Source organism: Ascaphus truei, chromosome 3, assembly GCF_040206685.1.
Source record: "Ascaphus truei isolate aAscTru1 chromosome 3, aAscTru1.hap1, whole genome shotgun sequence".
Lineage (NCBI taxonomy): Eukaryota > Metazoa > Chordata > Amphibia > Anura > Ascaphidae > Ascaphus > Ascaphus truei.
In genome coordinates, this window is record NC_134485.1 from 74,161,355 (window position 1) to 74,174,352 (window position 12,998).

At 47.7% G+C, this 12,998-nt stretch overlaps 1 protein-coding gene across 1 annotated transcript; it reads left to right on the plus strand.

The window, feature by feature from the left end:
- The first annotated feature begins 304 nt into the window (after window positions 1–304).
- Window positions 305–3,677, plus strand: LOC142491563 (uncharacterized). Its single transcript, XM_075594304.1, has 2 exons — window positions 305–474; window positions 647–3,677. The coding sequence occupies exons 1-2, from the start codon at window positions 434–436 to the stop codon at window positions 1,746–1,748; spliced, it is 1,143 nt and encodes a 380-aa protein (XP_075450419.1). The 5' UTR covers window positions 305–433; the 3' UTR covers window positions 1,749–3,677.
- Window positions 3,678–12,998: the final 9,321 nt, after the last annotated feature.

Sequence of the window (12,998 nt, forward strand, 5' to 3'; positions counted from 1 at the left end):
ACTTGATTTGATACTGCTGGTGATAGAAGAAGTGGGTCAGCAACTCACTACTGTGAGGCATGAGATTCTAAAAATAGAAATCATTATTGAGCAGACACATCAAAATGACATTACTGTCAAATCACTAGATGACCTTAAAGTTAAGCTACAAAAATTTAAGGATGATTTAATCCACTTTAAGAAACAAAAATTTAAGGTAGTAGTGACAGATTACAAAGAGAACAACGTCTATTTTTGGAGAAAATCTGACAGACGCTCAAAAAACCAACGAAATAAAAAAAAGTGGCTAAAAAACCATCAGACTTCACAAGTGATTCTGACACCGCTTCATCAGCGGAAGGTGCAACAACCCAAACCCCAGGGAGGTCTTTTTTAGACAAGGGACGAGGACAGACATCAAGGGCCAAAGACGCAAGACAAGGAGGGGCCGCAGATGCACAAAGAACACCTCCGGTTCTCCGCCCACGACCATGAGTAAGCATAATCTAATCATTAATCTGTCTTCTCATAAGTTAACAGAAATGGATATCTGTGTTTTATCCAAAGGTCCTTCATTTGTCCCCACCACTAGACCTGACCCTTTTGAATTAGAGGTTGAACTGTTCAAATTTGAAAGAAACTTGAATCTAAAATCTTTCTTTTTAAGACCCACAGATCAGCAAGATCAGCAGTGGCAGCAACAAGAGCAGGTAAACCCTAACCGGTGTAAATTGAAATCAAGGTTTATTGCACCTTTCAAAAATTCTAGTGTGAGTGTATTCATGAATCTTATAAAACATGATGTGAAACAACATTTTAAGAAACATCATTACACAAACTATAATTTGACAATTGCACAAAAGGAGGCTTTAAAAACACTCAGGGAGAATAGCAACATCATTTTTAAAAAAGCGGATAAGGGAGGAGCACTTGTAGTGCAGGACTATAGTGTGTACAAAACAGAAGTTTTAAGACAATTGGAGAATCAAGAGTGTTACATTAAATTGGATATGGATCCGACTGTAAGGTATCAAACAGAAATTAGGGGGATACTACAACTTGGATTAAATAATTTATGGATTAGTGAGGAGATAGTTAACTTTCTTACTATGAAAAATCCAAGACGCCCGGTTATTTATCTACTTCCAAAAATCCACAAAAGTTTACAGAATCCCCCCGGCAGACCCATAATTTCTGCTACATGTTCCATCAATCAACCGTTAGCGGTATTTATTGATACCTTTCTTCAACCTTTGGTAATTAAGAACAAATCTTACATACGTGACACATTTGATTTTCTTACAAAAATACGCACAGTGCCATTAACTGGAAAAAATCTTATCATGGTTACTATGGATGTTACTAATTTGTACACCATAATTCCTCATGATGGTGGCTTAGATGTCATTCGAAGGAATCTTACTAGTTCTCACAAATCAAATCCACCTGTGGATTTTATCATGCTCCTCCTACATTTTGTTTTGTACAAAAATTACTTTAAGTTCGAGCAGACCTTTTATTTACAAACTGCAGGGACAGCTATGGGCAGCAATGTGGCCCCGTCCTATGCTAATTTATACATGACTGATTTTGAGGAGCAATTTATCTATCCTACAGAACACTATAAGAGAATGTTATTTTACTGTAGATATATCGATGATCTGCTGTTTCTGTGGGAGGGTACAGAGGAAGAACTTATCCACTTTTTTGACTATCTGGATGGTCTAAACACCACTGTTAGGTTTACAAAAAACTGGAGCACAAAGTAGATTTCGTATCTAGATGTGCTCCTTACCTATGAAAATGGAGTACTTCATAGTGATCTATACAGAAAACCAACAGATAAGAATAGCACGTTACATGCAACCAGCTTCCACCCAGAACCATTAAAACATATGCTACCATTTTCACAAAAGGTTAGGGCTACACGCATAGTAGACAGGCCGACTAACTTGAAGGAAACTTTAAAGGAGATTGAGGACAGATTTGTTGAGAGGGGACACAACAGATCTGAGATTATAAAGGCTTTTGATACAACACCCCAATCAAAGATTAAAAGTGACCGTCTGACATTTGTTAGCAAATTTACAACGGCCAGTGGTTTCATTAAAAACACTTTAAAAAAACACTGGAAAGTTTTACAGACAGACGAAACACTCAAAGATGTTTGTAAGGATTTCCCACGTTTTGCTTATAAGCGTGGAGAGAATCTTAAAGACATCCTGATAAAGGCGGATAATGAAAAACATTACATAACACCACACTTCTTGAGTTTGCCTAAAGTAGGCTGTTATAAATGCTATGGCTGTAGCGTGTGTAACAGTCTGAATACAGGGGATAAGTTCTACCACCCCAGAAGTGGCAGACTGTATAAAATAAAGGAGCGTATCACATGCATCACTACGAACATCATTTATATGATTAAATGCCCATGTAGACTATGTTATATTGGCAAGAGCAGTCGCATGCTCAAAACCAGATTTATAGAACACAAAAGCAAAATTAATAATCATGCAGAGGAAACAGCTCTTATCAAACATTGCTCTGACTTCAGTCACCCAATATCCTCACTAAAGTTAATGGGTATTGAGCATATTAAAAAAGCTAGGGCTGGTCTGGATAAGGATACGCTATTATTACAGCGGGAATCCTTTTGGATCCACACATTAAATACTGTATACCCAAATGGACTAAATGACTTTTTGTCATTAGGTTGTTTCATTGAGGAGAGATGATTTTTTTCCTTAGGTTGCTGCCATTGCCTGCTGCAAGTATACTCGTTCGTTTATACTGTACCTCTGGGGTTAGGCATTTGAATTCATTGACAAAGACAAACCTTTTTTTAGATTTTTATTATCAACACTTAATCACGGTGATATAATATGTCACACAGCCTATTCTATATGTGGAATGCTGATCTGTTCCTCCCCTTTCTCCTCCACTTATGCATTATGGATCATTGGTGATGAAGACATTCTACAACACTGTCTGACAGATGAAGATGACGCACTAGGATCAAAACACCTGACCGATTTGAAACTGGAGATCAGTTGTTTCCCCCCCCCCCCCCCGAGCCTGCAGGACCGCAGGATGATTGACAATCGCAGGCGCAATGATTCTGCAATGATCTGCGCTTTCTGCGATCGGAAGGGGTATAGGGATGAAGAGGATCGACCGGATTGACACCGCGCACGCGCGGACTTGAAACACACGATTGGAGATGACGTGCAATGGCAGAATGGGACCAGGATGCGTTCCAAACGCCAGAAACGAGGAGTGATGACGTCATCAAGATGGATGCCGGATTACACAGGAGCAAGGAGGATGTGAACACCAGAATCTAACGTGGAGCACCAACAGCTGGTGTAAAGGAGCACAGATTGGAGATTGGCTAAAGGGACTGTCTCAGCATATGAACTTCATCTACACTAATTGGACAGGCTGCATTGTGGGGATTTGGGGCACTATTTATATGTTACTATTGTGGAATGTATTTATGCCATTGTCACTTGAAAAAGACCACTTAGGTCGAAACGTCGTGTTGGCTCAATAAATGAGTTTATTTTGCTCAAATCCGCAGTGCCCTTTGTTCCTTCATTCATCTGTCTTGGACTGATTGCAGGCTTTCGTGCAAACACTGGAGCACCGGTAATTGTATGTTTTTTCTATTTTTGAGGTGTGCAGCATCACTTTATTTGTTCTGGGCTATATAAATAAAGACATACTTACTTAGGCTGCGCTTATAGTGCCAGCGACATTGCTGTCGCGTCACGGCAAAACAAATGCATTGTTGCCGGCGGTTATAGTGCACGCAACGCCGACAAAGCGACGGAGCGACAGTGCTACCAGAAATCTGGTAGTCCCTGATATTTGATTTTTGGAGAGACAGTTGCCACATGTGACTGCCTCTAAACCAATCACAGAGCGCCTATTGCACTCTGCCCTCCCCCCAGCGACGCCTCTCAAACCTGAAATACAACTTTTGTGACAGCGATGGGTGACGTCATCGGTTGCGTCGCCGGCGCCGGCTGTATAAGCGCAGCCTTACTCTGGAGTCATCTTTTCCATTGCAGACTTGAAACAGTGACTCAATTGATAATGGCGCCCTCTTTAATCCAATCAATGATTCCACCTTGCAGTGAGTGAAGCTGCACCCCCAGTCACTGAGACTCCCACCCCAAATTATAGCGACATCCCCCCTCTTCACTGACTCACTCACAACCCATCATGTATTCCCCCCCCCCCCCCCCCCGCCTCACAATTTTATCTCCCCCCTCCTCCATCCACAATTTTACCCCTCCCTGCTCTTGCTGCAGATTTTGCTAGGCTTCATGGCATTGGAGCTACTGTATAGTTCTGCCCTCTAGCGTTTGTTTGTAAGAACTGCAATTGCTCTGACTTGCTTGTTAGCTCAATGTTAATAACGTATCGAATTTTTGCGTTCAGATTGAAAAATAACTCCCAGGTGCACACATCCCAAGGTCACTGAGGGAGTGTGTCAGTGAAGAGGGGGATGTCGCTATAATTTGGGGTGGAAGTCTCATTGACATGTGATCAGGAATGCAGAGGAAAAATAAAGTCAGGGCAGTTTGTGTTAAAAATAGGAATGTATTTCATAAGAAACATGATATCACCCACGTTTTTATGAATCTGAGGGCTCACTTGCGCCAGCCTAAATAGTAGTTGTACGATAAACAGAGCAATCTGGTTTTTATATTATTATGGCATTCAAAATATGCCCGTCAACCGTGTTAAAGGGGTTATAAAGTATGACACTATTCTGCCTAACAAAGACACTGTATACAGATCTCATGTCAAAAGGTTGTCCTAGTATCACACAGAATTGAGTGTTTATCAGTCTAGAAATCTTTATTGTAAATCAGGAAATAAACAGTCCAGACTTCTTGATGCAGATTTGTACTCTCTAAACTCTCTAACTTGGGAGGTCTTTTCACTTTGCTGCAAGAACAGGCCCTACTATGGTTCTTTCCCCTCATACAGAGGTAAAGGGAAGGGTTCACAGTGTAGTGTAGGACCTGCATTTTTGGTTATACCTTGAGTTTGGTATGTAGGCTTACGACGCTTTGGCCAAAGGGTTTAACTAAATAACCAAGTAATTATTATTATTATTGAAGTATTTAAACTTTATACGTATTACCATATATGTTTTGTCAATTGGATGTAGCATTGGGCACCCCTGTCTTTTGTTGTGTACATTTGCCACGCTCAGTAGCACTCATTTTTGACATAAATATATATTCAAGATGTGGTGGGTGTAGGAGTTTGAGCTAGCTGGGAATGTGTGTTACTCTCTAAACCTACCAAAGGCATTAATAAAAAGTATATATTCGCCACACTACTCTGTATTACAGAGATCAGAAATGTGAGAACTTGATCAAAATTAGTTCGCCAATGTCTTATTCAAACTTTTAAAAAAGTTAGAATTTCGTGAGAGACTTTATATTGAACAATATAGGAGCAGATTCATCAAGCGCCGGTACTGGATACCACACCTGACCCAGCGTTAACTCCTATTGGTTTGAATGGAAGTTAATGCCAGATTGGGTGCGCTAACCATACCGGCTCTTGAGAGAGTTAGAGACCATATTTCTTGGCCACCTTTTCACTAATTGTAGTTAAGAGAAACCACTTGGTTTGGCAAATAGGGTTCAAAAATTGTATTTGCACCCAAAGGGGTTGCTTTCTAATACAGGGTGCCTGTTTTTGAGAGAGTGTGCCACTTTTGAACCACTTGGAGATATACCTCTGCACACTCCTGAGATAGCTTGGAAATAAATATGGCCTAATATCTTTCTGGTATACTTGACAAATCTCATACTTGAGATTCTCCGCTTACAGCAATAATACAATAGTATTGTAGCAAAACCTAGTTTGTCTGCAGTGTAATGCTTTTATTACATATCTATACAAAATTATTAGGGCACATTATTTTACTCATACTGTTGTTGATTATTCTAACTGTGTTACAGTATCAGTTGTTATAAATTTGAAGCCAAAGGAGCCAATTTGGGGCATTCCACCCCATTGTTAACTACCATTGACTTAAATGGCAGTTAACTCCGGGTCAGGGTGTGATACCTCACATCGACACTTAGTGAATCTCCACCATATTCACCCGAATGCATCATTTTGAACCTTCCCAATCACAATAAAGTAAGGACTTAAAAGACTTCCTAAATCAGGCACAGTTCATTACTTTGCATGTCTCTGCGGGTAATACCCAGCATCTTCCTCTCTATACTTCTTTGGGTTGCCTGAAGCTTCTAAATGATCTTCGCATTTAGGGTCCAAGTTTCACATCCACACGTGAGCACAGGCAGGATACACTGGTAAAACCCTTTCTTCTTGAGGCACAGTGGAAGGTTCCCTTGAAATATTGTTTAGTCTCTTTCAAATGTGCTCCTTCCCATCTACATTCTCCTATTGATTTAATTTGAAAAGTTCCCCTCCGATATTATGTGCCTGCCAAGGTAGACATAGGTTTTGACTTCCCATTTATTTTGACATTTGTAGAGTTCACACATCTGTTGAACATCACTTTGGTCTTGCTGAGACTCATATGAAGGGCCACCTGGTTTATTGCTCGAGGTCTTCTGGACTTCTGGCAAAAACAAGAATACATAGCACCACAGTAAAAAGCCACGTATCACTGCTTTTGTGCTGGTGATATGGGTATAGTGAAGAGGCCAAAAAAATATAGTATTAAATAAAGATAACAGGGGTTTTTTTGTGTGTTATTTTTATCGCCCTTTAGTGAATCTAGGCCATGCTACTTTACTAAGTAGATTGTCAAATGTGTCCCTATAAGGACTGCTACAGTGAGTTAAAAACTTGCATCCAGATGTTAAAAGTCTGTACTGTACAAGTGAATCTTGGGTGGGTGGGGGTGAATCTTGGGTGGGTGGGTGGGGGTGAATCTTGGGTGGGTGGGTGGGGATGAATCTTGGGTGGGTGTGTGTGGGGTGAATCTTGGGTGGGGGGGTGGTGAGGTGGGGGGTGTGAGTCCCCCCCCGTCCCAGGCAATCGGTCCCCCCCCGCCCATCTTTGGTGCTTGTTTCCCCCCTCCCCCCCGGCGGTGTTTCTCTCCCTCCCCCTTGTCCCCTGCGTGTGTTCCCCCCCCCCTGTCCCAGGCAATCGCCCCCCCCCCCTCTGGTGCTTGTTTCCCCCCTCCCCACGGCGGTGTTTCTCTCCCTCCCCCTTGTCCCCTTCGCGTGATCCCCCCCCCCCCCTCTCCACCCCTCCCCGGCGCTCCCCGGTGAGGGGAGAGAGAATGGGGCCCGCGGGTGGGGAGGAGAAGCGGCGTGCGCTCCTTCCACCTCCCCTCCCCGGTGCTCCCGGCATCCCCGCTGAGGGGAGAGAAAACGGGGCCCGCAGGTGGTGAGAGCTGCGGGTGAGGGGGGGGAGCCGGCGGGGAGGTGAGGTGCGGGTGAGAGAGTGGAAGTAGCGGTGGCACCGGAGGGTGTACGGTAGGGGTGAGGGGGGGGTGGAGGTGGTGGCAGTTGTTTCTGGGGTGGGGGTGGCATTTGGGTGTCAGCAGCGGAGGGTGTGCGTGAGGGGAGGGGTTGTGACCGGACGGTTTATGGTGTGCTGGTGGGTGACTGCACCGGGCGGTGTTGGTGGAGGGGGCGGGAATGGAGGGGGTTAGTGCGGGGGGGTGGTGTTGGGGGGGGAGCACGCGGCAGCGCATGGTACCTGAGGTGGTGTCTAGTCCTCAGGGGAGGTGAGAGCAGGCAGTGAGGCAGTGATTGTTGTGAGTGTGGCAGTTGGGTTTGTGAGGTCAGCGAACCACGCAGGCCAATGAGGCGTGCGGGGGCGGGGCCGAGCCACGGCCCAATCAGATTGGCCAGAGGGTGAGTGACAGACCAACGGACCAATCAGATTGCCCATAAGCACAGCAAATATACAACGTTTTCAGCAAACAAACAACGTTTTCATTTTTATAGATAGTACGGCTACTTTTCTTGTTTAAAGCAGGCGCACACTTGCACCATCACACTGTGAGCCACCCAGACTTACATGCAATAAACACAGGACACCATTCTGTTGGGAGAACAAGACAACAGCTTATTTTATGATTTACTTAATTAACAAACATCCCCCTGTCAGAGTTCCTGCCTCCAGTTCAAAGCCCGATGGCATAGCCATAGCTATTGACTACAGCTGTGATCTACATTAGAATAGCAGAATCAACCCATCCAGTCCTGCTAAAGGATGCCACCTTACTTATCCGTGTGCAGGAACGTCTTTGGGCACCCAAGACTGGCAAACCATCGGAGTGACAGATGCCTATAAAAAAAGAGAAACAAAATCTCATTTTTTACTTTCCTCCCTCTCCCCTTCACTTTGATGTAACATGGAACCATAACAATGGACAATGATATAACACAATGAGAGTGAGGGCATGATACGACCTGGAAGACCGCACATGGTGGAAGAGACCTTTCAGCTCATGAGCACAGCATATACTGTAAGGACCACCTCAGACCGGCCAATAGGTGAGTGCCAGTCTCTAACTTGGTTTACCCGTCAACTCTCTCGCTGCCAAGGAACAATTGGTTAGAAGAGAAAGGGACCCTACTTGCCATGTAGACCCTTGCCTGAGTGCAGACATACATTCAATAAATGCAGGACCCATCCATTGGGGCACAACACGGCCACGGCTATATTGAGTTATTTAATCAACAATAGCCAACACAATGCTGTTAGGCTGTCTGTCACCAGTTCAAGGGCCAACTGCATAGCCATGGCTTGTAACTACAGATGTTATCCCAATTGCAGAAATGTCTTTGGGCAGCTCAGCCGATCAGCTCTCCCTCCTCCCCCACCAAGTTAATTTAATGCCTTAAATTGACGTAGGTGATGCCAACAAAATTGTTTATCAATACTCTCCTTCAAATCCAGTATTAAAAATGTAATTATGGTTATTAACTCTTTGAGTACCCTGGGAAGTAGCTACTACATCTTGGATTCTGGCACCCTGGGTGCCCCATGACACAGTAACTACGTAAAAAAAACAAATGCTTATTTTCTTAGGGGAGCTCGCTTCTCAGGGCGAGATCTGGTGATGTCAGATGGAAGGGGGGTTTAGCCCCCCACCCCTTTCTGTTTCATCACAAGTGACGGAGCTATCACATAACCATTTTGGACAGTGGCCATGTGATCGCGTGTGCCGCTACACCTCCAGCACTCAAAGGGTTAAGAAAACTCCCCAAAAAATCCATGCATGGTTTCATGCAACTTCTGTGTGCCTTATTGAAATACCCCCCACACTTTGTGCATATTTTCCCATGGCCTTGTTGATTCTGTCCAGTCATGTTCAATAGCGTTGGGGCCCTTAACCCCCCTAAGTCCCACGAGAGCTATCATTGTGCTAGTCCCATTCATTTTCATTTCCCACAATAATTGAATCAAGCGAATACTCCTCAGGTTGCTGTCCCCCCACATGCAACATCAGCAGATCCGGAAGGCAATTTACCCTCATTTGCCTTAATATTTAGGGTATAACCTGCCTCAAGTCCAAGCTCTTCAGCATATCCATTTAATACAGGCCTGGCCTGAGAAAAATCTTAGATGCGACCGTATGTTTGCTCGAGCTCAAAGCAACCATCTCAGTAGACGAGGGAATCCCCCACGATCCATATCTTTCATGGCCCGGAAACCTTAAGAAAACATATTGATTAATTTGCAACAACGAATCTACCATGGGGCACATGTATATCTTTTACCTGTCTGAGCCCCAATGGCCTATCCTTTTAATCACCTCACTTCCTTGAGAAGAACAATTGGGTGCCAAAACACGATGAGTCTACGAGCGAAACATTTCTTCAACACTCCTACAAATTAAAAATGCAATGGTGGCAGATTCATAAGGTACACTACAGTAGGTAGGACTTTGTATGGTACGTGGCAGTCTTAGCACATGATAAGCCCCCACTAGATATACTGGGCAGCTCAGACTATTTGGAGTGGCTCAATGGCTACTGAGATCAGCATAAAAAGGATTGTCTCAGACCTGCTCACAGAGTGTTGGCCTCCAATTAGGGTTAATCCCCTCACTTGTAAAATACCCTCAGCTCGGGGATTGGCACTCCCACATGCTGTGGCGTCCCCCACTTCGGTGCAAGGGACAACTTTTATTTTTACAGTTCTCTGCTGAAGTAGAAGATCCATGAAATAGGACCACATGTATTTCTAATAGTAGATACTAAGTCCAGCAAAAATGCCTCTCCAACACTTTTGAGAAATACAAAATGGCTGCCAGTAACATAATTTCTGCTAAATCAATGAATGAGGGCGGGGAATATAGCGATGATGTGCAGTGTTTTTCATTGTTATTTTTCATGGCAGGCAGAATGGAACACATCTATCTTACTGGGGGCAGTAAAACAAGAGGGGCCTGAGTCAAAATAAATAAACAGACATTCATCTTTCTTTTATTTATTTTTTAAAGTACCTCATCCAGTATTCTTTTATTTATTTTTTAAATTGTTTGAGCCGTTTCTTAACAGCACAAGCTCTCTCTGTTCAGGAGACATTCACCTCCAACCTAGCAGACAGGAAACTGCTAGTGAGCCAATTGGTGAAGGAGGTCACTGTCCCTGACCAGTGGTAGTTCATCTGTGCCAGGAAGCTAACCAGCTGCCATCTTGTAATGCAACAAATGCCCTATTAAAATATTTACTTTTCTGTAGGGTCTTTGGATGTCGTGCAGATTTTTTTTATATCCGTTTTTCAGCCATGAGATTTTGATAAATAGTCCACATAGTCTTGTGAAAAGCATTTTGGTGCCAGATACACGATAAGCAGTAAATCTTATACTATATTAGTGAAAGCACTGTATGTTTGCCTGCCTGCCTGGATGTCCGGTGTCCCTAGGGGAAATCTCATTGGTCCCTTGGCCCGCCCGCCCCCGCACACCTCTCATTGGCCTGAGGCGGAGTGACGGGCCAAAGGACACACAGGGACACACACACACACACAGGGGGGGACACACACACACAGACACACACACACACACACAGGGACACACACACACACACACACACACACACACACACACACACACACACACATTGATACACACACACACAGGGAACACAGGGACACACACACACAGGGGGGGGACACACACACAGGGACACACACACACAGGGACACACACACACACACACACACACAGGGACACAGGGACACAGGGACACACACACACAGTGACAGACACACACACAGTGACACACACACACACACACACACTGTTACATACATTAGCGGGGCTCACAGTGTTAGCAGCACCCGCGCGCACCTCCTCCTCTCCCCGTGTCTCCCGCGCTTTCACCCCTCCCCCCCCTCCCCCGGCGCAGCTACATTCAGCGGGACACACACTATTATTACCCCTTCAGCGCCCCCCCCCCCCCCACCCAGTGTCAGCGGCCGTGCGAGACCCCCCTTCTATATCTCCCACCTCTCCCCCCCACACATATACATGCCCCCCCCTCCCCGGCGCTACAACTCACCCCTCCCCGGCGGGGGAACAGCCAGTGGCCAGGCAGGCTGCCTCGCGGCGCCGAGTGCCCAAGATGGCGGCGCCCGGGACACAGCGGGGGAGCGGCCACAACACGCTGCCTCCCGCCTCAGATCCATGTGGGACCTGCCGGATGGGTGAGTGAGCGGCCTTCACCTCCCCTCCACCCCCCCCTCCCGTGTCAGTGTCTCCCCGATACCCCCCCCCCCCCGGCGCCGCTACAGTCAGCGGGGGAGCGAGCGAGCGCCCGGGACACAGCGGGAGAGCGGCCACAACACGCTGCCTCCCGCCTCAGATCCACGTGGGACCTGCCGGATGGGTGAGTGAGCGGCCTTCACCTCCCCTCCACCCCCCCCTCCCGTGTCAGTGTCTCCCCGATACCCCCCCCCCCCGGCGCCGCTACAGTCAGCGGGGGAGCGAGCGAGCGCCCGGGACACAGCGGGAGAGCGGCCACAACACGCTGCCTCCCGCCTCACATCCACGTGGGACCTGCCGGATGGGTGAGTGAGCGGCCTTCACCTCCCCTCCACCCCCCCCCTCCCGTGTCAGTGTCTCCCCGATACCCCCCCCCCCCCCGGCGCCGCTACAGTCAGCGGGGGAGCGAGCGAGCGCCCGGGACACAGCGGGAGAGCGGCCACAACACGCTGCCTCCCGCCTCACATCCACGTGGGACCTGCCGGACGGGTGAGTGAGCGGCCTTCACCTCCCCTCACCCCCATCACCTCCCCTCACCCCCTTTCACCTCCCCTCACTCCACTTCTCCCTTCCACCCCCCTTCACCTCCCCATTTACCACCCCCCCTTCACCTCCCCTCCACCCCCCCCTTCACCACCCCCCCTTCACCTCCTCTCCACCCCCCCTTCACCTCCCCTCCACCCCCCCCTTCACCTCCCTTCCACTCCCCCCCTTCACCTCCCCTCCACCCCCCCTTCACCTCCCCTCCACCCCCCCCACCTTCACCTCCCCTCCACCCCCCCCTTCACCTCCCCTCCACCCCCCCCTTCCCACCGCCTCCCCCCCCCTTCCCACTGCCTCCCCCCCCCCTTCCCACTGCCTCCCCCCCTTCCCACCGCCTCCCCCCCCTTCCCACCGCCTCCCCCCCCCCTTCCCTCCACCTTCCCACCGCCTCCCCCCCCTTCCCACCGCCTTCCCACCGCCTCCCCCCCCTTCCCACCGCACCCCCCCCTTCCCACCGCCTCCCCCCCGCCTCCCCACCCCCCTTACTCCGGCCGCCTCTGCCTTTCACCCACCGCCTCACAGCCGCTGCACGCACTCAACAGACACCCGCCACACTCGACACATACCTGCCGCCACACACACCTGCTGCCTCCCGCCCCTACGCACCGACATCACTGACCCACCGCCTCACACCCTAGCAGGACCCCCACTCACAGACAGCACTCACAACCCACGCGCCAGCCGCCGCCTCACACCCTTGCAGGACCCCCACTCACAGACAGCACTCACAACCCACGCA

Coding starts and splice junctions, on each gene's coding strand:
- LOC142491563 (XM_075594304.1), top strand. CDS start 434: ATGCACAAAGAACACCTCCGGTTCTCCGCCCACGACCATGA. Junction 475..646: donor TTCTCCGCCCACGACCATGA/GTAAGCATAATC, acceptor TTTCTTTTTAAG/ACCCACAGATCAGCAAGATC.